Source organism: Odontomachus brunneus, unplaced genomic scaffold, assembly GCF_010583005.1.
Source record: "Odontomachus brunneus isolate Ranch 3 - 2012 unplaced genomic scaffold, Obru_v1 Obru_scaffold_169, whole genome shotgun sequence".
Taxonomy (NCBI): domain Eukaryota; kingdom Metazoa; phylum Arthropoda; class Insecta; order Hymenoptera; family Formicidae; genus Odontomachus; species Odontomachus brunneus.
Genome location: NW_022639619.1, coordinates 1 through 25,365, shown reverse-complemented (window position 1 = coordinate 25,365; position 25,365 = coordinate 1). Strand labels below are relative to the sequence as shown.

General features: G+C 34.7%; 4 protein-coding genes across 13 annotated transcripts in view; 2 read left to right on the top strand and 2 right to left on the bottom strand.

Annotated features, from left to right (window-relative positions):
• LOC116851236 (serine/arginine repetitive matrix protein 2) overlaps positions 1–6,802 on the top strand; it is a 19,477-nt gene extending 12,675 nt beyond the window's left edge. For 5 of the 6 annotated variants that reach the window (XM_032830461.1, XM_032830463.1, XM_032830462.1 and 2 more), the window contains 3 exons: positions 29–2,098; positions 2,367–2,537; positions 4,258–6,802. In XM_032830461.1, coding sequence (XP_032686352.1) covers positions 29–2,098; positions 2,367–2,537; positions 4,258–4,408 — 2,392 coding nt within the window. In that variant the 3' untranslated portion in view covers positions 4,409–6,802. Of the gene's footprint in view, positions 1–28; positions 2,099–2,366; positions 2,538–2,939; positions 3,779–4,257 lie in introns of those variants that run through there. The other variant, XM_032830465.1, reaches the window with a different exon arrangement.
• A 302-nt stretch (positions 6,803–7,104) lies between these two features.
• LOC116851249 (PXMP2/4 family protein 3) lies at positions 7,105–9,087 on the bottom strand. Its single transcript, XM_032830504.1, has 5 exons — positions 8,949–9,087; positions 8,769–8,864; positions 8,548–8,695; positions 7,772–7,891; positions 7,105–7,575 (listed from the first exon to the last, which is right to left on the bottom strand). The coding sequence occupies exons 1-5, from the start codon at positions 9,044–9,046 to the stop codon at positions 7,486–7,488; spliced, it is 552 nt and encodes a 183-aa protein (XP_032686395.1). The 5' UTR covers positions 9,047–9,087; the 3' UTR covers positions 7,105–7,485.
• Positions 9,076–10,604, top strand: LOC116851250. 3 transcript variants are annotated; one of them, XM_032830507.1, is made up of 3 exons: positions 9,076–9,222; positions 10,051–10,226; positions 10,327–10,604. In XM_032830507.1, the coding sequence occupies exons 2-3, from the start codon at positions 10,127–10,129 to the stop codon at positions 10,491–10,493; spliced, it is 267 nt and encodes an 88-aa protein (XP_032686398.1). In that variant the 5' UTR covers positions 9,076–9,222; positions 10,051–10,126; the 3' UTR covers positions 10,494–10,604. The 3 variants fall into 3 exon arrangements, with proteins under 3 accessions (XP_032686398.1, XP_032686397.1, XP_032686396.1); XM_032830506.1 differs by lacking the exon at positions 9,076–9,222 and adding an exon at positions 9,307–9,454; XM_032830505.1 differs by lacking the exon at positions 9,076–9,222 and adding an exon at positions 9,511–9,661 and having other exon boundaries at positions 10,327–10,525.
• Positions 10,605–10,943: 339 nt separating this feature from the next.
• Positions 10,944–20,457, bottom strand: LOC116851237 (unconventional myosin IC). Of its 3 annotated transcripts, XM_032830467.1 has the most exons (21): positions 20,297–20,457; positions 19,280–19,307; positions 18,236–18,437; positions 18,042–18,157; positions 17,799–17,869; positions 17,498–17,706; positions 16,998–17,180; positions 16,604–16,810; positions 16,088–16,350; positions 15,488–15,657; positions 15,245–15,399; positions 15,019–15,147; positions 14,673–14,826; positions 14,304–14,535; positions 13,807–14,037; positions 13,387–13,546; positions 13,030–13,275; positions 12,729–12,944; positions 12,313–12,413; positions 12,027–12,129; positions 10,944–11,845 (listed from the first exon to the last, which is right to left on the bottom strand). In XM_032830467.1, the coding sequence occupies exons 2-21, from the start codon at positions 19,282–19,284 to the stop codon at positions 11,831–11,833; spliced, it is 3,168 nt and encodes a 1,055-aa protein (XP_032686358.1). In that variant the 5' UTR covers positions 19,285–19,307; positions 20,297–20,457; the 3' UTR covers positions 10,944–11,830. The 3 variants fall into 3 exon arrangements, with proteins under 3 accessions (XP_032686358.1, XP_032686360.1, XP_032686361.1); XM_032830469.1 differs by lacking the exon at positions 20,297–20,457 and having other exon boundaries at positions 19,280–20,201; XM_032830470.1 differs by lacking the exon at positions 10,944–11,845 and having other exon boundaries at positions 12,015–12,129.
• Between the last annotated feature and the right edge of the window lie 4,908 nt (positions 20,458–25,365).

Genomic DNA, 25,365 nt, shown 5'->3' with positions numbered 1-25,365 from the left:
TTTTTTTTTTTTTTTTTTTTTTTCATAGCTCTGTCGAGAGACCAAAAAAGTCTATGAGACATGAGAAAGCCGAAAAGGAGAAAGAGAAGGTTTCGAGAAACGAGATGACCGAAAGTACGACACGGGAGCAGCCATCGGCCGCTCGATCGATGCGATCGCCGCCGAAGTCGCGAACGGATAGACAGTCTCGCAACAATGAGACGCCACCGATTAAGACGAAGAAAGATTCACCGGTGAAGAGAAGCGGGCCAGAGACGCGACGAGCAGATAAGTCACCGCCAATAATCCACAAGAGTCCTCCACGCCGACACAGATCATCGTCTAGAGGTAGAGGCGACAGAGGAGGCGCTGGAGGAAGATCTCCCAGAAGATACTCGAGGTCTCGACGGATCAGTCCGTCTCCCCGACGAAGACGGTATTCGTCCAGGTCGCCTGGCGGCGGTCGCAGGCGCGGCAGACATTCTGCCGCGGCGTCTAGAAGCAGAAGTCGGTCCAAATATGATCGTTATGCGTCTTCCCGTAGGAGACCGTCTCCATCTACGTCAAGACGCAGAAGATCGCAGTCGCGCGGCAGATCGCGCTCGCCGGCTCGGCGAGGTCAACGTCGAGCCCGTTCGAGGTCTACGCTAAGTTACTCACCTGTAAGGAAAAATCCTGAACGTTACAAGGATATCCTGGAAGAACAGAAGCGGCGAGATCGCAAGACGAGGAGGAGAATGAGCGGGCGGGCGAAGTCGCGTTCCACGTCGAGAAACAGACGCGGTGCACAGGTGGTTGCACCCAGGGTGAGTTTGAGATCGTCCAGCGAAGACGAAGCCGACCTGGCCGATGACGAATCCAAACAACAGCAACAAGAGGACGAAGAACGAATGATGGAATTGAACACGTTGAAGCGCTTGCAAAGCGGCTTGGCAGCTAAAGCGCGCGAAGCGCTGGAGAAGAAGTCAGTCATCACTCCGGCAAAGATCAAGATCGAAAGAAGAGAGGATAACAGCAATGTGTTGGACATCGCGTTGCCGAACGAGCCACCGAAGAGCAACGTTGTAACTACGCCGTCGAGTTTGATTAACGCCGCATCGTCAGTACGTGACCGATCCGAGTCCAGAGAACACCAAGTAACGTCGATAGTTACGTCTTTGCAGACGGTGGTGCGGTCTCCAGTGTCCAGCAGGTCTCCGTCACCGGCGTTGCCTCTCACCCGAGAGGAAGCTGCAATCAAAATCAGGTCGCCGAGCGAATCACCACCACCGCCGATATTGCCGATGCCGTTGTCCAATCAACAATCGTTCGAAAAAGTCAATGTGTCACCTGTAACAATGAAGAATCGTCGATCATCGAGATCGCCTCCGAGCAATTCTGGTAAGAAGGACTCCCCGACCGCGTCGAGGAAAGACTCGTCGATGAAGGGCGGCGAGCAATCGTTCTCTCGTTCACCAACGACAGCAACGACGATATTGGCACAGATGACAAACACTTCGCGCGACGAAACGATGATAAAGCTGCGCTCGCCCAGTGAATCACCGCCGCCATTGCCGGGCACTTCGCTCGCAAGATCGAATCGGCGTTCGCGATCTGCCAATAGAGAAAACATGTCGTACTCCAGATCGGCGTCGAGGTCGTGCACGAGATCACCGTCGTTAGGCAAGAGGTCTTCCAGATCGCCGTCGCCGCGGGACAAGAAGTCACGGTCCCGTTCGCGCGGCAAGAAATCGGCGTCGCCGATTAGACGACGATCGTCCAGATCGGCGTCGCGGACGAAGAAGTCGTCGCCGAAAGCGCGAACAAAACGCTCGTCCCGATCGAGATCTTCCTCGGAGTCGAAGCGCTCCACGGAGTCGCGGTCACCTTCGCTCACGTGTGCTAAGAAGTCTGCCTCACGTTCGCCGGCCGAATTTCGCGCCGACAGCAGACACAGGTCATCTTCGAAGCGACGATCGCGCTCCTTATCGAAAAAATCCCGAAGCAGGTCACTGTCGAAGAAGTCGCGCAGCCGTTCCTTGTCGAAGAAATCCAAGAGCCGCTCGAGATCAGCGTCGAGAACGTCCAGGGAGAAGGATAAGCGTAGTCGCACTAGGAGCAGCTCACGTTCATCTGCCAGGTTAGTTCTACAGCTACAAAAAAGTCGATAATTAGAAAAAGATTCATGCACTGTGAATAATTAGAAAAAAATTCATGCTAATAACATTATTAAAATCTATGAAAACAACGTGTTAAATAACACATAATACAAAGTCCGTGTATACGAAATTGTATGTATTGACACTTAATACTGATTATATATATTCCAGTATTTATTAAATAACACTATTACTAATATTAAATAATAATAAAATACATAAAGACCTGTTCTCTTCTCTTTTTATCAGCTCGAGACATAGTCGCAGGAGCTTCTCCAGCTCGTCGAGGTCGTCGAGCAGCGTCACCAGCAGATCCTCCCGCTCGACTTCCAGTAGCTCCGCCAGCAGCAGATCGCGTTCGCCGTCTATCCCACGACGTCACGGTTCACCCAGCTTCCTCGACAGGCGACGTATCACGAGGTAGGTGTCGTGAACACGCACATGTGATCACGTCATCGCCCTATAGTAAATACAACGTATTATTTATCACGCACTATACGCTGAAGTGTCGCGAGTCCACCGTAATCGTAGACTTTAATTTACGACTCTTATCAGTTATATCTCTTTTGTTTTACGTTTCTGTATTCTTTTTTGTTACTATAACTATAATCGAACGATCGTAACATTTACACAAAGTCGTTAGGAAACTCGCTCAAAACGTGCCAAAAATTTCCCTAAGAAAAATCGTTGAGAGGTCACTCGAGAGAAACGCTTGAGAGACTTTGTCGACGGAATACGATTAATTCCGCTCACAGTACAATTACGATGACTAGTTGCATTAGCTGCGATATGCTAATTTTATTTGTTTGTTGTGTCCTACAGGGACAGATCGAGGGACAGGCATAGAAGATAGATAGAGTTACGGCTTCGCACAGATCGCATATAAATAGATAGATACATACATATATACATAAATAAATATATATATATAACATATGTATACATATAATATAAAATTATAATTATATGTATACACACATATACACGTAAATATATATAACACATGTATACATATAATATAAAATTACAATTATATATATGCATACATATCTATATAGAATACATATCTATATAGAATTTCTCCTGCAAAGTCTTTGCAGACTACGTTCGCAATTAAACAGATTTTGATGACACGCACAAATACATACACACACACACACACACACGGTATACAAAGAATAATTATATAATCATCGACAGATATGTAATCAAGTTAACGAATTCAGTCAACCCTAACAGATTTGTAATAGCAGAATAATATCGATAAAGGAGTTTAATGTAAACTGTGACCAAATATTATTGGAGCTACTTGCAATCGTGTCTGTTCACAGTTTTCAACACTGAACGACTTAGTGTTGATTTTTCGGTTCAATTATTTTAATTTCGAATTTTTTCACTTGTATTAATTTTTTCTCCTCTCTAGCTCTCTTCCTTTTTTCTTTATGTTTTCCTTGTTTCCCTTTACTATTTCTTCTTTTTTTATGAATTAATCGCAATAAAATGATTGACTGAATCGCTGGACAAACCGTAGCTTACGACATTCGTGTAGATGTAGCATGCGTGTATGTTCTCCTTATAAATATTGTAAATTAAATGTTCAACGTAGGGTATTACTTTTATTTTATTATTGTCGATCGCAGAATAAAAGATTTACCCAGTAAGCGAATTTCTTCTCTTTTTCCTTTTGTTCTTTTTTTGTTCGTTAGTTAGTTTCTTCAGTTCGATGTTTTCGTGATTTGTGAGTGTCTCTTGTGGCACTGCAATCTTCAGAAAAGTATCTTCGAAGACAGGTGAGTTATCACATTTTTATTTTGCATGTCGCGTTTCTCACAAGCTTGTTCCGTTTATCTTCACTTCGCTGCTTGCACATTTTGCTTTTTATTTCACTTGTTATACTTTTGAACTGTCCACAATATAATATATTTAATTATATTTATATAATGGATTTCAAGTATTCTGTATTAATTATTATCCGTATTGATTAACTGTTTCATACTGTTGACCTCATAACGTAGTACGTAATTTATATCTCATAACGTAGTACCACCTAATTATCCGAAATCTAACATTTAATGGTAAAATTTTAATTTTCCAATATTTTATGTATAAAAAATGCGATATCAAGGAACGTTGATTTTAGCGCGAGGAAACGTCCGATTCCGTATCACCGACCAACTCCGACGCCACCTTCGTCACCGAGTAGCTCTGAGAGCAGCAGACACAGCAACTGGTCGAGCCCGAGTCACCGGTCCAGCTGCTCCGCAAGCCGGAGTCCGTCTTACACGCGCTGAGAAAAAGAAAGAGAGAAAAAGAGAGACACATGTCCTGTATCCTAGCAAGTATCTGTGTCCCGGAACTAATTCGACGTTCCTTTCTTCATATATATATATACGCTTACACACGTTTATTTACTTACCTAAATGAGCAGAAACGCAATCCTGATCTCAGTGCGCAATTTCGACACTTTATGTATTCATTTCCTCAAAAACAACGCGATATCAAATAACGGTACATTACATTCATAAAACTATGGTGTATTACCACTAATAATATTGAACAATTTCATTTCAACGATCTTGTCAAGTAAGAGGATATCGATCGATAGATCTGATATTTGTTTCAAAATCCTCGTTCAAGCGCGGTGCAATTTTACGATCGTTACCTCGTCTGAGATACCAAAGAGAGTATCGAAGTAGAAAAAATTGAATATCTATGTAGATTTTAATGTATTATACTCTCTCCCTCTCTTTTTCTCTCTACACTCGAACTATAGAATCGTATAAAGTGGTACAGTAACTTCATCTAATTTCTTTACAACTTCTTAGAAAAAAATTTTTATTTCATTCAGATTATCGTTGAAAATTAAAAAAAGTTTTGCATATGTGCAAAACTAGCAGAAAGAATATTTTAATAATGGATATTTTTCCCTTTTCTTTCTCTGCGTAGTGGAAGCGAGATTTTTCTAAAATTCGCCCCTCTGTGAAATCTCATAGAATTTTCGTTAGATTATTTTTAAATTACGTAATTTGCTAACTTACGTAAATGTAAGCAATATAAGAGAGAAAAGAAGAATCTGATCAGACATTCTTCTCAGTCGCTCGTTATCGCAATATTTTGTTGTAATTTAGTAATATCGTTTAAACGCTTCTTTACACGGTCGAGAACCTGCCTTCTAAATCACTCTAAGCCAAATTTTTCAAAATTTAATGAATATTAGAGAAAAATTAAGCTCTAAAATGCCTTAAAAACAAAATGTACTTTGAGATGCTTTAATATAACTAATTATCAGACAAAAAAGAAAGAAATTTAATATCTTGATTTTCATCTTTTTTGCTTTTTCTGACATACAAGAGAATATTTTTGAAGATATAAAATATAATAATAAACGTAACATGATATATATATATATATATATATATATATATATATATATTATATATAAAATTCAAAACTGATCTTTGACTTTCAACCCTCCTGTGACCGAAATTAATATTTCTGAATGATCAAATAGCCTTGAAACTATCAAAGAAATAAAAGTTTAAACATATCAATATATAGATACATGGCATGAAATAGTTTTTTAAAGGCGAACGTACAATCTATTATTTTCAATATATATTTTAGATCATTTTCTCATCCGTGAAGTTTTTGAGAAAAAAGTTAGGTCGTGACTTCGCTCACAAGAAGGTTGATTTAAATTGTTACCTATATTGTTACTCAAAATGCATATATACTCTGGAATTCAAGTTCTCGATTATTTATCGTGAAAAGAAGCATAATATAGTCTCAGTTACGCCCTTTATTATTTGTAGCACAATGACATTCCTTGAACTCAACGAATCTTATAGATTGAATTGTATACTCATAACTTTTTAGTGCAATGTATTTTGACTCATTCTTTTGTACATAGACATGTTCTCTTAGAGAAACTTGAGTTTTCTGAAACGAAATATTGATTGAAATTTTAACCCTTTGCGTGTAGTACCGAGCTATAGAATTTATTCTTATATATAGTTTTTATTATAACATGATGTATTTATATTTATCTATATATTTCTTATTCGCGAATTTTATTCTGATTTATAAAAGTTATATAAACAAATTTAAAAACAAGTTATTAAAAGGTAAAACGCAAAGGGTTGATATCCTAGCAATATATTTATTTAGATCTCTATTTGTACATTTATTTATTAATATATTATTTATTTATTTTGTAAAGCGACTTTAGTTTTAATGAACGTGATATCGCGATTCTTTCATTGCATTTCGATATTCGCAACTCTAGTCAACGGGGTTTTTCTCGCGAACCCGAGACAGGAGACAGGGCCAGGCAGCGTACCAAAGAAAAAGATAATTAGAAACTAGTCTGGCGCGATTGCGCGAAGATATCTTAAAAATATAATATATATAATGTATAGAGTTAAAGGCGAATCGTAAAACTTGGAAAGTCTACATTGTTTACGACAGACTAGACAAGGAAACTACGTAGCGATCTAGTTCTTCTCAACGACTGATTCCCTTTTTAATGCAGGATTTTCCGATCATTAATTATTATACTCTATTAATTAGCTACGCATTAAGTACCTCTTCAGCGCATTTTCAGCCCGGTATTAAAATGGTTTTTTGTTTGGACATATTTCAATTTCCTGGCTCTAGAACACAGAAAATATACAAAGAGAATCACGAAATTTAAATGTCTCTTTGGCAACTTCATCCTCTTTCTGATCTTTTCGTCTTGTTAAAAGAATCTGTCGTGGTTTTCGGAAATCGGTATCTATATCCACTTATGATTTATAGTCGTACGAATGTTACTATCTCGTTAAAGCGAAAGAAGAAATTCGAATTATATCTGTAATATACTCTGTATTGTTGTTGTGTGATTAAATCAAAAATCTCAAAAATGTCTTATCTCTTGAACATCATTCATCCCCGCACCTCGAATCAAAGTGTAGATGCACAGAATCGTAATATTATCGAACACAAAGTATAATTTGCGCATAAATCTTTATATATTACTAATATTATATTAATTACAATATTATATTAATTACAGATATATCGATTATACATAACTTGTGTTATAAACCTGTGCAATATACCCTGTACATTGTTTACATATACATCTTAATATACTCTGTAAAATATATTAATAAATTACAACGACGGAATGTATCATTTTGTCTTGCTTTGTACAAATAGAACGAGTATTCAAGTGAAATATTTTTTTTTAAGTGGCCAAAAATTCATATTTAGCGCATAAACGTGTCGTTGTGCTCCTATATTTGTTATAGATATAAAATGTTATAGACAATTATTATACAAAATATCAATAATAACAATTATAAACAGCGTAAAAAATTATATTTTCTTAAGCTTTCCCTTTTGAAATGTTGGTTCTCTTGCTTGCAAGATAGATGGCCCATGCAAAACCAATGAAGTTTACCACCAAGACCCTTAACTAAAAAATTAAATAGGATATTAGAAATAAAACTTATTTGGTATATAATTCTTTATAAATAATAAAGAATAATAAAGATTTTCAATTTAGATCTAAATTATCTCATCTTGAAATAATCTTAAATTATCTAAAGAAAATTGGTAAATTTGGAAATTAATGTTTCAAAAATATTCAGAATATGAATTTGTTATATTACCATTGGTGGAACGTATCTTATATTGATGAACTGCATTAGTGTCAAATATCTCAAGTTACTAATCACTGTCGGCAAATATAGCTTTTCCGTTTGTTTGCATGCTTCTTTATGTGATTTGCCCTGTAAATAAATTTCTATTTTTTATTTTATTCTTTTAATAGAATAAAAGATACTAGAATATAAAATTCAAACGTATTGCTGTACTTGTTTTTTATACAGGTCTTTCTAACAAATTGAATTTTAAAAATTAAAAATTATTATTTTTAAACACTATAATATATATATATATATATATATATATATATATATATATATATATATATATAGTGTTTAAAAATAATAATTTTTAATTTTTAAAACTCAATTTGTTAGAAAGACATGTATAAAAAACAAGTACAGCAATACGTTTGCATTTTATATTCTAGTATCTCTTATTCCATTAGAATAAAAGAATAAAAAAAAATATATATATATAATAACAATAATTTAATAAATTAAAAAATTTTTTAATTTTCTAGTAACACATAATTACACAAATGGAATAAACTCTCGTATCTAATACTAAGATATTTCATATCTTTCTAAGTTAAGACAATGAATGATACAAATAAAAAATAAAAATTTAAACAAGACAGATTATAATATAATTTAAATAAAAGACATGACTTACAAATCCCCATCCAATAATAATAGCTATCACATAAAAATTCTATTCTATAAATTTGTATGTACATAAAAATAAATTGTGTATTTTACGATCAAAGATTGCTGCTTACCTCAAAGACAGCTAAAGTATAGAGTGCCAATGCCTGGAAGCATGGCATATAAATTAGTCTTTCTATCAGAAAAATCCCCAAAGGATTCTTCACCAACAAATTTATGTATGTATAAAAGTAATGCGGCACTGGTCCACCGATGAGTAAGCTATAAAAATATTTGCACATTAGAATCCACTTTATTCTTTATGTCTGCATTATTAGCAGGAATATTTATTTACCCAAAAAGAGCAAAGGAAATAACATTGTCTTTATTAATCCGCTTTGCACCAGCCAATTTCTGAGACAATATATTTGCAAGGGAAGCAAGAATACAACTGGAAACAACACATGCTTTAATATAACTTAATTTAATAGCTTACATATGCATATATAATATATATGTATTATATTGATCTTACCTTGTTATAGCCTTTGTTCTCAAAGGATTGCTGTAAAGTCGCTCTAAATATGCGCCAACAAGTTTGTACATGAAATCAGTTGGCTTGGAGAGTGCCATTTTTCACAACTTTTCCCGAGATCTTCTACTCACGACTAACCCTGGAAATGTTATGTGTAATGATAAGCAGTTTTAGATAACCATGACGTGAAAAGTTTAAGTACTAGAATACAAAGTTCAAATAACACAATTTTTGTGGTTAGATTTATACGACTGCATGATTTACTTATAAAAATGTAGATATCACATATTTGGTATTATACACGTAAAAATATTTATAAAATTTACATAACAGAGTAATTTCGTACAATTAGACATACCAATCGTTTTCCTTCTCTCTCTTTCGGTACAAGGCGCCTAATAAGACTAGTGTCCCACTCACGATAATTTTTTTAGAAGTTTTAAAGTCTTTGAAAATACATATAATTCAAAGTATCCTAAAAATCCTAAATATCCTAAAAATCACAGGTTCGAGCACGTTCTTATGTAGTGGTGTTTAGACCAAAACTTTCTCCTTCTTGTTAGAGTACGATATATTTATTTTGAGGATATTACGATCGATTCTGCTCAACGTGTCTGTCGTTTTCGTGATCACCGTGTCGTGTGAATGAATGTGAATTTTTTTTTAATCTAATAATTTCTAGAGAAAATATTCTGTTCCAGACAGTGAAAAAGGTATTTTACGATATATGACAACTAGAACATTTAAAATCTACGACATGTAGTACATAATCACCTTAGATAAACAGTGATAAATGTTATAACCTATAAATCTATAAACACAATCGTAATATAAATTTGATTTATATTATATATCGTAAAATATCGTAAAATGTAATTAAATAAAAATAAAGTGATATTGTAATTCTAAAATATTGAACTATAATTACAATTATATATTTTTTAAATAATTATTAGGTGTAAAAATTGTATAGAAAATTGTATATAACAGTTTATATTTTTCATTTCTATTTTGTTAAAATCTTGTTAAAATCAGTGTTATCACTACTTATTAATGAATGTTATGTAGATTGACCATATACTTGTAATTATTTTCTTTGTAGAGCATAAACGATATTTGTTGAACAAAGATATCTAAGCTTATAAAGAACTTATAAAGGACAAGTGAGGAAATAAAAAATGCCACAAGGAAAGCTCAAAGTTAAAACCAAATTACCAGAGAAGATAAAAGCAAAGGTAAACAAAAGCAAGAAAGGTCCTGCTATTCAGAGACGTGGAAGTAAGCAAATAATAAACTATTAGAATTAATTTCTAAACATTATATTGGTATTAAAATTAATAACATACTAATTATATACTATGTTCTTTCTGACTTATAGATGCACCTGTACAACCTAAAAAGATAAAATTGCAAGAAGCATACAAACTGAAGAAAATGGTTACAAAGACAGTGAATGATGCTATGGAAGATGAATTACGAGAAAGGGCTTTAGAGGGAAAAAAATCCCTCACAAAGAAAGATTCTTTAAATGTACAAAAGAAGTAACTGTATGTATTAAGTAAAAGTTCTTGATTTAATGCCTTGTTGTTAGTGACATAATATGTTTAATGTACTAGTTAAGAACATTTAGAAATATATGTTCTATACAATTAAAAATTTTACTTATTTGTAGATTTTAGAAAAAAATAGTAAAATATAATTATTCTTGTATTAATAATACAATAAGAACATATAATATTATGTTATTCTAAAAAATACAATAGAAATATAAAAATTTTAGTTAAATGTTATTATGGAATATCAGCAAATTTGCAAAATTTTGAAAGTTAGAATTATAATACCATATTTTTTATAATTTCTCATATGCATCTTGATAACAGTAGTTTTTTTTATAAACAGAATCATTGTATAATCAATATCAATAATTGTATATATTATATAATATACTACTTTAATATATAAATATATTAATCTATTATTTGGGAGAGAAAGAGATAAGTGAAAGCTTTGCTCTTGCATTTATTGCACTCGCATTGATTAAAACTTAGATCATACTTGAATAACACGCATATAACTTAATGACAAGTGAACTCTCAACTTTTTTCCTCTATTAAAATAAATATCAATTGTCACCTAATTTACAGCCTAACAATGTTTTACACAGAGAATATTGTACAGGAGGCCTTATGGCACTTTTGTTTCTTTCTAAAACAACTTAAATGTGACCTTACACACTGTAAAGATAGTACAATATCTTTCAACTCTCTACTGCTCTATGTAATTACACCGTATAAGTTTATTTCACTCTTTCAAATATATACGAGTCATTTTTTAATGCAAAAATTAAAAAATGATCGGTAACTAAAACATTAAAAGAAGTTATAAGAGACAAAAACAAGAGTCTCTTGAACTTTTAACAAATAATTTAGGCAATGAGAGTTCAAGGCACATTTGTTCAACCTATTCATTATTACAAACACTAGGTCTGCTGGTTTCAATTTATACCATGTTCTTTTGTTTTTCTGCTTTCTCTATCATTTGCTCTTTCATTTGATTCGTTTTCTCTTTTTTCAAAGTAAAATTAAAATTTGTTAAATGCAGAAAGAAATACTGAAAAAACGCAACTAAAACAATCAGACCTGCTGTTTCACGTATTAAATTAATTACATAATCACTGTTATGTAATAAGTTATGTATCAAACTGACATGATAGTTCAACGTATGTGTTAAAGTTTTATATATTATCTCTTCTTAATATTCTGTCGCTTCTGTACTAAATCACATTAGATTAAGGCTGCTCTAGGCGTCATAGCACTTGCTTCATTTACTCATTTTGCATAAGTGTTGCTCTTTCTCAAGAGATCTGGTTTGGAGATGTGGTATTATGGAGAAGCGACCTAAAATTTTAAAAAATAATGAGAATATATCTACAATGACAAAATTGCATTAAACTTAGGTTTCCCGATTGGCATATTTAAAGTTTGAAAATCACAATTATGTATTCTATAGCGAAGAATAAATAAGAATAATATCGAAAGAAAGAGTTAAAAAAAGTAATTTTTAATATCAGATCTTTACCACTAATAAGTGTCCGCTCTGTCGATTTTTACTGATCGCCGGGGTGGTACCAGTTTTGAATTCGATGACTCCCTCTTTACCACTGACTAGCTTATGGGATACACTAAAATATGATTATTTTTCAAGTATAATAATAATTGTGAATGTATAAATGTGAATAATATATAATGTTGGAATGATAATTTAATATTTTATATATTACTCGTATGAGCTATGCCACGAAGATCCTTCTAAAAAGTAAAAAATACTAAAAGTGTTAATTGAATATCGTATGAGATATACTTACGATTCGGTATTTACGATTTTGAGAATATTCGGATTGCTAGTGATATCGATTGCTTTCGTCAGAGCTTCTATGATATGCGGAACTTCCAAAATTAGATCACCCTGCATAAATAGAGTTTATAATAATAATGAGTTATATTTATATTATATAAAAAAATTATAACGATTCGTCGAATCTACCGACAAAGTCAAACAATTAAAAGATGAAAGCTTTTTTGACTATAATTTTAGAAAAGCTGCGCAAAAATTTTACAGTATACTTATTTTTTATGTAATTATTTTTCTTATAATTTTTATAATTTTTATAATTCTTATAATTATTAATAATTATATAATTTAATTATATAATTATATAATTAAATTATTATATAATTATATAATTTAATTATATAATTTATTAAAATTCGGAAGACATACCTTATCTTTTTTTAACTCAGGTGGTATCCTGACGATGAGTAAATTATCGGATTCTCCGGTAACGACAAGCTCCTCAATGGCTTTGTAAGGCAAACGGTGCTTAAGTTTGAACGTTTTAAGCGTATCGAGGATATACACGGCATTCTGCGTCAGAATAAGTACTCTCTCACGTGGTTTATAACCATGCCGATCATACTTGATAACGGGAGTAACGTACTGAAAATATTATCAACAGTATGTTAAAAATATTAACGGTTCATTAAACACTGATAATTTTCTTTTTATGTAATATTATTTTTACTTTTATATTTTCTCCAGAAGGCAGAATATTATTGGTGAAACTGTGCCTTAGAGCTTTATGCTCCTCGCCGAGACGGTTGGTTACGAATCTCGGGCCTAAACTCTTTGCATAAGATTTTTTCTTGCCTTTGAATACTTTTTCCGCGAGAATTTTTAATTCGAAGTGCTCCTTATTCTCCTTGCTCAATGCTACTCGGTAACAACGGCCCTTCCATCTCTTATGCATTATGCGTAGATGTTGTGATGCCTGTATTTATATATGTATTTAGTATAAATCTTATTGTACGAATTTAATTTTAGAATTTGTATGTAATGGATTTTTTTATATTACTGAACACAATATGCGAGCTACTCGTACCTCTCGACAGGAATATGGACATGGTGGCCAATAGTTGTTCAAGATACCTGGTGGCAATGATTTTGAGAGTCTAATAAGCCATTGCGATTTTGCCAGTTCAATGAAAGCTACATTAATCTCGGTAGGAGGCCCGTCTCGAGTAATAAATCCTTGGATAAATCTGCACAAAATCGAATTAGCATGAAATATATCAAAGAAATTTTATATGTAATATCTATATATCTTCATAAAATATATAACATTTTTGCATATAGTTTATTATAAATGTAAATTATCTACGTTTAAATTTAAAATATAAAAATATAAAGAGAGAAAATGGAAAAAAAAAATATATATATATAAAGAGAATTAAGATAATATAAGATAAATGCAATATCTCTCAATATAGAACAATAACTCAGTAAAACGGAAATATAATACCTGCGAATAGTGATAACCGCATTTCGTCGTTTTTTCGCTATTCGTTTTGCATGCCATCTGCGTATATATTTTTGGAAGACGATTGCTGCTGCCCGCATATTCAAATATCTTCTTCTTGCTAATATACATTTCCATTTGCTTTGAATGATGGCAGCTATTTCGTGCTTCTTCATCTGAAACGCATCTTCTGTGTTGAATAACGTCTTGGGGAATCGAATGAACAACTTTGTGCTGGAACAATTAAAAGGAATAATTAATAGTAATATATGTAAGAAATAATATGTACACGCATACGTACACACACGCACACACACACATGCATAGTAATATTTTATCTTATATATTTTTTATACACACACACACACACACATATCCATACATCATACATACATACATATACGAAGTCAAACCGTAACACTTATTTTAAATAATTTTTACTACAATTTTATTTTGTAAATATACGCATAATATATTCAGTAGAAAACCCATAAACTTACTTGCCCATCCTATATTCGTCCTGCTGGTAGCCAAGATGACATACAAGCATTCGTACGCCTTCCTTCGCTGAACCATGATAATTCGGCCATGTTTCTGAGGAGAGGCACTTGTAACGTTGTAGAAATTGCTCATACGGTCTTCTATATGCGAAACCAGCACGCCTAACTCGCAAATTTTCCATCAAGCCCAAGTACTTTACTTGATGTAGAACGATCTTCTCGTTAAATTGATCTATAAAAATTCAATGATTGATTTAATTATATTATTATATATATTGAGTTATTTGATGTATTTCTCAATGAAATACACATTGTATTTCTACTTCAACTATTTTTACTTCAAACTTGTCCTTAATTTGTTTTACTTACGGAACATCTTAAAATCATTGGGTTTGATGCAACGAATGTAGGATGGTTCTTTGCCCATGAGGATTTCGACCAGATTGTTTAAGCTATTTTTGAATTGAGTCACTGCAGTCTCTGGACGTTTCTTGCTGGTTAAATCTTTCACATCAAACACGGTCTACAAACAATGTATACAGGAATTACTACCTCAGTAATGTATACAGCAAGGATTATGCACGAGCCAAAAATGTGAGCCAAAAGAGCACTCAAAATACAAGGAAATACTAGAGATTAAAAAAAAAGAATTAAAATTTCCTTTCCTTTGTTTTTTAGTTCTCAAAAAATAATACAATAATAAAATATATTTTACCTTCGTGATGGAATTCGTCGTGTGCGACATAACTTCGCGTAAATCCCGAAATAGTAGATCATTGTTCTTTTCGAGAAATCCGCGTACGTTATACGTCACGTCACCGGCATAATGTATTAATCTAAATTCCTGAGACACACATTAACAATGAGTGAGTAAAATTTATGTATTAGTATATATAAGTAAATAAATATTCGTATAAGTAATTATAATATAGAAAACTGACATCTCTGCCCATAATCTTTTGCGTTTGTATATCCGCTTTCTGATGACTGATGTAGTGAGGATGGTTGTTCAGATTTACATTCAACTTTTCCAAGAAGCTAAGGTCTGTCGGTTCTCCAGGCCGCAAACATTCTTCGTCCATTAATGATATTATTCCTGTCATCAACGTATCGATTAATGGTAGATTAATCGAGTAGACAATCACATACACACGTTTTATGAAAATATTTTTATGAAATTTTACCTTTATATTTTTCCTCGATTAAGTCGCAGATAACTTTATTGTTGAAGTATTGTATATTCTCCCAGGCTATTCCTTCGCGTAAATACTCCTCCTGCTCAGATTTCAGTGTTAGCTGGATAAACAGCTGTTGAAGTTTCTCGTTGCAGAAATTGATGCAAAATTGTTCGAAGCTATACAAAAGAACAAAGTTATCGATATATAATCGAAACCATTGGTATAAAAACTATTACAGGTTCTGCAAATTTCTGTAAATTAATTTTTGTTAAAGTATTTCACTTCCAAAAGAATAAAATATTAATATAGAAAATAAAAATACATGTAAAATACAAAATATAAAACATAAATTAAAAATATATGATATAAAGTATAAAATATAAAAATTCAGAGCATAAAATATTGAACAAGAGAACATATTTAAAAACACATATGAAATATAAAATATAAGAAGTATATAACAGAAAATATAAAAATCTAAGAGAGTATAGTTAAAATTAATATATAAGTGGAATTTAGAAAAGTTTGAGTTTTTTAGTTGTGTCATTTAGTTACGTCATCGCGAATAATTTTCATAATTATACATAATTTCCGATTAACAGTTACCTGTTCTTTCGAAAGATCTCAAAACCGTAAATATCCAAAATACCCATAATCATTTTACGGTGGGGATTAGTGAGTGGCTGTAGTGACTTATTAAGTCTGGTCACAAGCCAAGTGAATAATCTATCGTACACGGCCTTGGCTAGAGCGTCTCGTGCATAGATAGCTAATTCTCTATTCAAGGGTGAAACTACGACGTCTCCCTGTGCATTTATGGTACGATGAGTGAATGCCTTCGCCAGTCGCTTTACGTCACATCCTAATAACTGTTTCATTGAATTATATATTAGTTGCCTGCATAATTAGTTGTATCGAAAGATAAATCGCTTTCTGGTCAAAATAAGATACTGTGGCACCAATAATTTTGCCGAAAAATAGATTTTATAATAAAAGTCGTTTTATTATAAAATCTATTTTTAATTGATTTCATGAAAATAACTATAAAATATGTAATAAATAATTTAATGGAAATTGACAGTTTATTCTTAATGTAGTGTGAATAATTTCGAAAGTAATTACCGCAGCAACAGCGTCGACTGACGCTGGTTTTAGGATTGTCGCTACACCGTCTTCCTCCGTAAAGCCCACATTACCCATATGCAGTACTGACGCGACTATGGCGAACAGATCGTCCTGTTCTTGCTGGGACATCTCCATAGTTTTCATGGCCTTAACAACCTCCTTGTACTGATTAGCATCGTCGATGGTATCCACTGTACCTTTTGTCTGAAATCCATTTATAAAGAGATGCATAAGAAAAAAATTGGAGAAACGAGAAAATTTGGTGTGTGTGTGTGTGTGTGTGTGAAACGACTAATTTTTTATAAAATAAATAAAAATTAAGAATGATTAATATTAGAAAGAAAATAAATCGCTATTAGTCGTTGCGTAAATAAAATACAACTGTGCTTACTCCGTTGCTCAGGTAAAAGAAAGTGTCCAAGTTTCGTTTCAGAAATAATCTTCTTAATGTTTCATCGTCCGTGCCTGCCAAAAGCTGATAAAAGATATGAAAATTGCGTTCGCCAGCGGACTGATGAACAACTCGGGATTTCTCCAACAGGTAATTCAGGATATTTCCACCGACCGGATCTCCCTGAAAATATCAACGTTATTTAATAGCGTTACCATTAGCGTTATTAGCCGTTTAGCAAATCCGATAAGTTCCCGAAGAAACGGATGGATAGGTACAAATCGATAGAAAGATGATTTAATAGGAATGAGAAGAAACTTTCACGACTATCTACTTTTACCTTACTTTTACTTAATTATCTAGGCTAATAAAACATGAATTCAACTTTCAATTTCGCGCAAAATCAATTCTTGTCGAATTCCTTTTAGTTTTATCGCTACTTTTTTGAGAAAAATATTATTTTTATTACTTTTAGTCACTAGTTAAAACAGAAATTTCACCTGGAAATTGAATTGAACATCCATGTATTTGCCGAAACGAGAAGAATTATCATTGCGATTGGTCTTCGCGTTACCGAACGCCTCCAGCACCGGATTGCTGCCTATTAGTTTGTCATTCACTTCCTCAACTTGCTTCTTATGTCCGGTGGCCGCCGCAATAAATTCCAAAACTTTTTTGGATGCTTCCGTTTTTCCAGATCCGGATTCGCCTAAGACAGAAGTAGAGAGAAAAGATTAATTAATCATTCTTAAATTTTCATTTTGAGATGAAATAAAAAGAGAAGAAACAGCGGTTTTCTACCTGAAATCAGGATACACTGGTCGCGGTTCTCTTTTGACAGGGATTGATAGGCGGTATCCGCGAGAGCGAAGCTGTAAACAGAAATTTACAATGAGACTTTACCGCAGAGATTAAAAATGAAAAAATTTATTTGATAAAAATAAATTGAATTATAGTCAATAATTTATTACAGAACCTCATCAGTTTGTGGACATCATCGCCGAATATAAAACAGAATACAATTGCATATAAGAAAATACTTACATGTGAGGAGGCGCCTCGAAAAAGTTCCTTCTGTGATAATATTGAATTGTTTCCGGAGTATAGATAGGTAGTTTCTTATATGGATTTACCGACACTAACACCTGACCGATGTACGTCTGCAATTTCAATGTAGATTAATAATCCAATCCGCTCTACGAAGAGTTACGTACGCTATAATTACGCTCTCCACTCACGTAAATAAGATCCTCGTTGAATCGCTTGCGCAGGTTATCGATGAAAGCTGATTCACTTTGGAAATCCTCCAGAAGAACGAAGTCCTGAACTCCGACTCGATCACGCTCGTGCAGTCCTCGCTCCATATTTCCGAGCTCCAATTTCCTACCGCGATTCGAAACTTCCGGCCTCAAGCCACCCCCGGTGTCAGCTGTCTGCGCGCTGCAAAAAACGTACGCGCGTATACAGGACAAATTATTCCACTCTGTCACATCGCAACGTATATCTTCATAATATATAATGCGTGCATATACATGTCAGTATTCTTATGCACTGCGCAACTCCATTTATTTATTATAAAAAAAACGACGTCTCAAATATATTTCTCTTTATTCTCTTTATTTTAAAGGAATTTATTTTCTCGCGTGATGAGCGATTTCGATTGTTCTAATATTCCGTTAAAAATTGATTTAATCAGCAGCGTTTGAACGTGTTGAGAATTTACTTAAAGAATATATTTGTCACAGAAATTAGGCTGAAGAAATTAATGAAAAAAGTTTCATCAGCTATGTTGAAATTACCACGCTGTTTCAATCATATTTCAAATACTTATTTAATATATAGCTTGTACATTTAATCCTCATATATTTGTCGTTAAAAGATCAGAATCAAGAATTGCCCAAAAAATGAGACAACGATGGTGAAACCTCAATTTTTTTTATTTTGTTTCGAGTGTTTTAAAGTTGCGCTGAAAGTTTATTTAACAGGTGGCATATATGCTTTGTCGCGGCCTCGCGACCTCGAGCAAATGATAAAGACTTTGATTAGATATTGAAACGGTTCGTAATGTTCAACGCTCGCGCACAACAGAGCGAATAACGATAGACAATCGACAAATATTCTTGTGCGCTGACCGAAAATAGAATACCAAGAATACTATATGGTTTAAAAAAATCGTCAAAATCGATATCATGATATCAGATACGGTTCACGCCAGGCAAATAATTTTTATAATTTTTATAATAATATTTATAATCTATGAGAGATTTCCCGAACACACTCACCCCATGTCTCTTCGCCGTCTTCTTTAGTCTGCGCTTGCGAAAGCCAACAGGAAGACAAAATATCAATATTTAATACGATCAACTTCACCTCGACATCTTGTAAATCGCGCGGACCCGACTCTGGACAGTCCTTACTACCTGATTTTCGGTTGGAAGAGGCGCCGGTTAAAACCGCGCACCTAGATAAGATAAAGCGAGAATTCGCGATATTTCCAGCAGGCGGAAGCACGAAAATCAATATCGCGAGACCTCGTTGCGATTAGTGATTTAAATAGGAAATAATAAATTGGATCTTTAATAAAGTTTTACCGTACTGTCGCTGAGAGGCTCTTCGTATCTTACTTTTAAATACCGTGTTTCTCTCATATTATACATCGATAAATGCAATTTTCTAAGAGATAATAGAAGATAGCGGAATGATCGAGAAATATGGAATTTGCACTAATGCATTGGAATTTTTTGCGAAACAATCGAGAGATAACGCAACACTCGAGAAGTAGATCTCTTCAAGTTCTCGCGATTCTACATTGAGAATGAGCTACGGAACGATTTTCTTTATAATACTTCGCGCAATTAAAGAGCTCATTTTCACGCCGTCCTAAATCCATACGTTAAAAGAACGGATGGTTACAAACGGATGTAAATTATACGAGACTGAATGTCTGAGAGTCTTCATATTTATCACGTGAATTATGTGTTACAACTGTACGGGAAATCTTTTTATTGCAACGTATAATCTTAATTTTTTTAAAGAAATAGATTCAGGACGATCGTGTTTCTCGTTAGTTCGATTGCATCTCCGTCACGACGTAACGCGAGTATCGATTCGGACGGTCTTCTCATACAATTTCACAGAAAACGCGCACTTCACCGCCGATTCTTATCGTTTAACACTGATCCCTCGTATTTACGACACACGCACTCTATTCCCCGCGGCCTTTGCGAGAAGAATCGCTAATCCCCCAGGTAAAAGACTGTTCATTGTCGTGTCTGACGATACTTAGCGGATAAACGCACAACGATCAGATGGCTCCTCCAGGACACCTGGTTCAGGTGATTTCGCGCGCTGTGTGCACCGCGGCGAAAAAGTCGCGCTGTCAAAAAGTCGACAAGACACTCGCGCGAAAATGGGACTACCTACGACCGCTACTCACGAGCGATTCGGCGGTGACCACCACCTTCTTTCCATCCTTCGTCCATTCGCGACGTTTATCTCCCTCCGCCTCCCGCTGGCCCGTTATCCGCGACTGATAGCGGAACGAAACCGCGGCGCCTAATGGTAAATGCACGCCGTTTGACGAGAGGGAAACCGCCGTGGAAATTTGTTACCACGGAACGGAGCCGTAAACAGGGTTCACGGTAAGATAAACGTTCCGCTAATTGAACATACCACGATGATTGAAACGTTAACAGCGTGTTTTTGTATTTAATATTGCTGAAAGAATCCTTATAACCCATAGAGAAATTATATCAAAATATATTTCTCCATAGCAATTTGTATAATATTATTTAACGAACATTTAATCATATATTGAGCCTGTTGTATTATTCGATAATTGGGACATTTCTTAATTCAACTGCCGGTACCAACCGGCATTATCTAATATATCCCATTAAAATTATAATTAATGTTTATTTATCATTTCATTTCCTACTGTTTTTTGATCGCTGACCAATCAAAGTTCTGTACAGTTTTGTTAGTATATCTCATTGATTATTTACTAATAAAAATGTAAAACTGCTCGTGTTTTTTTTATTAATTCAGTTACAGGAACATTTATCTTAAGCGCGATTTGCACGAAATTACGTTACTTCGGTCGGTCTGGACTATGGAGACTTATACTGTAATTCTAGACAAAATCGTAAAACTCGTAAAACTTGTTTTCGTAAGACTCGTAAGAATTTATGAGTAGATCTGCAATTCTATGTGGACTGTATGTCATATAATAACTCGTAAATATCTATGACTTTTTTTGTTTTTTTCGTAAGCTACGACTTTAGGAGTTTATGATTTACTCGTATATTTGCTTAGAATTACAGCATTAATAGATCAAGCAGAATTATGCTACAATTCTAAGCAGAATCGTAAGTCTCGTAACTTGTTTTCGTAAAATTCGTCAGAACTTATGAGTAGATTTATAAGTCTATGCAATATCGTATGTCGTACAATTACTCGTAAATATCTACGATTTCATGTAATTTACGATATTTATAAGAGATTGTACGACATATGATATTGTAAATCTACTCATAAGTTCTAACGAATTTTACGAGAACAAGTTACGAGACTTACGATTCTGCTTAGAATTGCAGCATTAGTTCTATTAAAACGAGCGAATGCATTGTCAAGTCGAATTTCGACTGCTGGCGACAGTCAATTTTCTTCACGACATTTCCTCCAGAAACCAGAGCAGTGGGTCAATGGATAAAGTGACATCATCACCGTGCAGCTATGAAACGTAAATTGCCAAAATGCATCCGATAAGTGAATGCAAGGGGCCGGTCCGTGAACGATGGAAGAGAGACAAACGACGGCGGTGTCGCCGTATCTAATCTAATCTAATCTTAATTCATTTTTTTCAGACACATAATAAGCGTCTCGAACCTAGTAAAACACATTCGCGGTACTCATCGTTCGGAGATTCGCGACGGATCGTACGGCTATTCGCGCGCGATTGTTGCATTATCGCGAATGGGATTTATACTGCATTGTTGCACTAATCATTGCATTAATCTCATTCAGCCGTGCCGTTTAACGCGGCTTTTCTCAAGGCGCGAAGAGCCAACCGGTACACGTCGACCAGACCTCGTTCGGAACTTATGAATTCATTCAATTATTATTATATAGTGAGCGAGAATATCGAATGATCGCTGTATGACACAAAAACATAATTCAATTATATTCCAAGTACTTATATGCCGGGCAAATAATTATCTGTTTTAATCTAATCTAATCAGATCACCCGCATTCTAGTATGTGTAATCTTATTTAATCTAATCATTCTAAATTAAAAATAAGGATAGTACGTAACACACATCGAACACGTCCATTGTTTGTCCGCAGCATCACATCGCAATCATGCGCGGGCGGTCGAGTGAGCGGGCGGACGAAGAAAAATAATCAAAACTAATTGTTCTCGCGATAATTAAGGCGGATTGTAATAACAAGCCGGCATTTTTTCCCTTTGAAGGGGGGAAAGTATAGAGGATAAATAAAAAGCGCGGGGCCAGCTTCGCGGCGCGCGAGAGTATCCCGCCACGTTATTAACATTATTAATCGTGGGACTGCGAGATCGACATATAATTAAACGCAGCATTTATCTCTCTCCGCCTCGAACGAACCGGTCGTTCTTTTCCTGGAAGCGTAAAAATCGATCTGACTCATTGACTCGGTCATGAACCCCGTTCGATGAGCAATTTGCCGCCTCGCGAATGCCGAGTGAGTAGGTGGTGGGTATATATCGTGAATGCGGGTCGCGATATATCGGCAAGAAACAATCGCCACCAAGGCAAGCCCTCGTGTTGCTCATTCTGCCGCTCGTGTACATCACGGCATGGCGGGCGGAATTATCAATCGCAGAACACAAAGGAGGCCATTGTCGCGGCTACCCGGCTGTCAAAAATGTTGCGAAGATACACGGATAACGTCGTTGTGTCTGCTGTTTGATTTTTCGTGACTCGCATACACTGAGATCGGTATTTGCAACTATCATTTCATAATGAAAGAATTGTTATGGCCAAGAGAACAACCGTTTTTGCAATCAATGTTATTGTGGTGCTAGCGACGATAACATTATATACGTATTGCTACTACTTATTTTCTGTTGTTCTATTGTTGAAATAACAAGAAGGTGCCCAGATAAACTTTCATGATTATCACGACGTGAAATCAATCAGTGGAAGTTTTATTCAATTCCTCTAATTACATTTATGTAACAAATATACTGCATTGAATTAATCATTAAATTTACATCATTGATGACGTAAATTTTTTGTTGCATTGACGTGGTAATAAATTGTTCGAAAGTTACTCAGATCTTCATCTTTTACATGATATATATTATTTGGAGCTAATTTTCATAAGCTTTTTCGTATTTTCTCGTATTTATATCTCGCCGTTTCATGCGAGAAATACGAGTGCTATATTATTAGTGAAAAAGCCAGCATTTTTATCTTCTCTTCCCCTTCGTTAATTTCATTCCGTGACTTATCGTGACTCGCGATTAACGCTGGCACATGTCCTTTATATTATTTGGCTAACGCGACGGGAATCGATCGTGCATTACCGCGGTCGCGCACGCTCGCGCGAAACGGAAAGTCGTGGCCGTCAGTGCATTTTTCCGCACCGTGAAATCGGGGACGCGTCTCCACGCTGACGCAATGCGTCATCCCACGATGAGTCAAGGGAAAAAGGGGGCCTTCGACGATCCTCGGCGCAATAAAAACGAAAAATCGCGAGCCCGTTTCAACGGGGAGGCCACGACGCACATGACGTTTACTCCGAAAATATGCACGAAGGATGCGACAGAGACGCGTGAAGGAGACGCGGTTGATCGAAAGATCACGAATTGAGCACGAAGGATGTTACGAGAGAGAAGGAGAGAATGTCGATGTACAATCGCGGATAAGTGTGTGCACGTGTAATCTATATATTAAGAGACACGGTAGTGTTTTCGCGCTAAGTGCACGCGCGAAGCGAGACACGAACGACGAGAAGTTGACTATATATCATTATGCTGCGCCTCTAGTTGAGACCAAATAGAACTTACCCAAGTAGAACAACGTTATCTTAAAATATCCCATTTAACTATATAAAATTAGGTCGAGTAGGAGCGTAGCACAATGGACTATACACTAGTCTACTACGATAGAGGCGCAGGTTCGATTCCCAGAGGAAAGGAAAATTTTCGTATGCTCGCACTCCTCTCGGTAGGCTTGGCAAAACCTCCAAGGATATTGGATAAGAAGTCTAAGGATAAAGAAATCCAAAAGGATGGAATTTGCCAGTATAGGTTAAGATACACCTAGGATAAGGAAAATATATAAGGAAAAAGGAGAGTAGGTTTAATATATAAATAGATTAAGATGCGATAAAAAGGAAAAAATGAAGAGAAAAGACGTATATAGGAAAAATGTATAAGGAACAAATAAAGATAGATATAAAAAATTAGGTCAGGATAACTTTATTTTCGGTAAAAAAGTTAAGTTTCTGTTTACTGAAAAGGTTATCTAATGTCCGCCCGAAAAATAACTTTTAATATCCAAAAAGATATCATTTAGATATAAAAGTATTAAGTTGATACCTGGATATATTAAATATATATACCAAATGATAACTGTAAGATGCGTAAATGAACTAGCTATTAACCAACTGTAAACTGTTATTTAATCGATGTCATATTAATGGAGACGAATTATTGACATTGACTTGTTACTTTATAGAAACGTACCAAAAACTTCAAAAACGTTAACCAATAAGCAACCTGTTCTACTTGAGTAAAATATAAAATCATTTTGATGTCAAGATGATATCATTTTGACATCAATGTTATGAAAATAGTATCGTTTGACATCAAAATGACATTACTTTTATATCATTTGACGTCCTTTTGACTTTTATATGACTTCGTGTTCTACCTGGGGAAGTGACTAGATAATACCGCTACAACGGTTGATCGGATGGAGTTCTAAGTAGACTTAATCGATTCATTATATGTGGCCCAACTGCATAAAGTGTATGAAAAATGTTTTTATTTTTGGCTCTAAATGCGAACTACGTTATTCCATCTCAAAGTCAAAGGAATGCAAAATTTTATATTAAGATACGTTATCGTTCGATTTTTAATTGTATTTTTCCCAAGAGATGGCGCTGAGCGCGGATGGCGGGGAAGATTGATAAGTGAAGATATATATGATCTGGTAAGAAGAATTTTATCGCTTTAGATTTCAATAATTATTTAATTAAATTCAATATAAAATGTATCAATGTGCAAGTAATTTATCTTCGTTTAATGTTATATAATCTCATTTGAAGATTAACAGCCTGTATGAAGTTAGCCCCCCACTTTTCGAATTTATTAATTTTG

What these genes read in the sequence shown, in the direction of transcription:
- LOC116851237 (XM_032830467.1), bottom strand. An exon ending in AAAAGATTATGGGCAGAGAT is followed by an intron (nt 15,148 to 15,244) that starts GTCAGTTTTCTA and finishes TGTGTGTCTCAG; the next exon opens with GAATTTAGATTAATACATTA. An exon ending in CGACGAATTCCATCACGAAG is followed by an intron (nt 14,827 to 15,018) that starts GTAAAATATATT and finishes CATTGTTTGTAG; the next exon opens with ACCGTGTTTGATGTGAAAGA.
- LOC116851249 (XM_032830504.1), bottom strand. Translation starts at nt 9,046, where the DNA reads ATGGCACTCTCCAAGCCAACTGATTTCATGTACAAACTTGTTGGCGCA. An exon ending in AGAACAAAGGCTATAACAAG is followed by an intron (nt 8,865 to 8,948) that starts GTAAGATCAATA and finishes TGTTGTTTCCAG; the next exon opens with TTGTATTCTTGCTTCCCTTG. An exon ending in TAAGATACGTTCCACCAATG is followed by an intron (nt 7,576 to 7,771) that starts GTAATATAACAA and finishes TTAATTTTTTAG; the next exon opens with TTAAGGGTCTTGGTGGTAAA.
- LOC116851250 (XM_032830507.1), top strand. Translation starts at nt 10,127, where the DNA reads ATGCCACAAGGAAAGCTCAAAGTTAAAACCAAATTACCAGAGAAGATA. An exon ending in TGCTATTCAGAGACGTGGAA is followed by an intron (nt 10,227 to 10,326) that starts GTAAGCAAATAA and finishes TCTGACTTATAG; the next exon opens with ATGCACCTGTACAACCTAAA.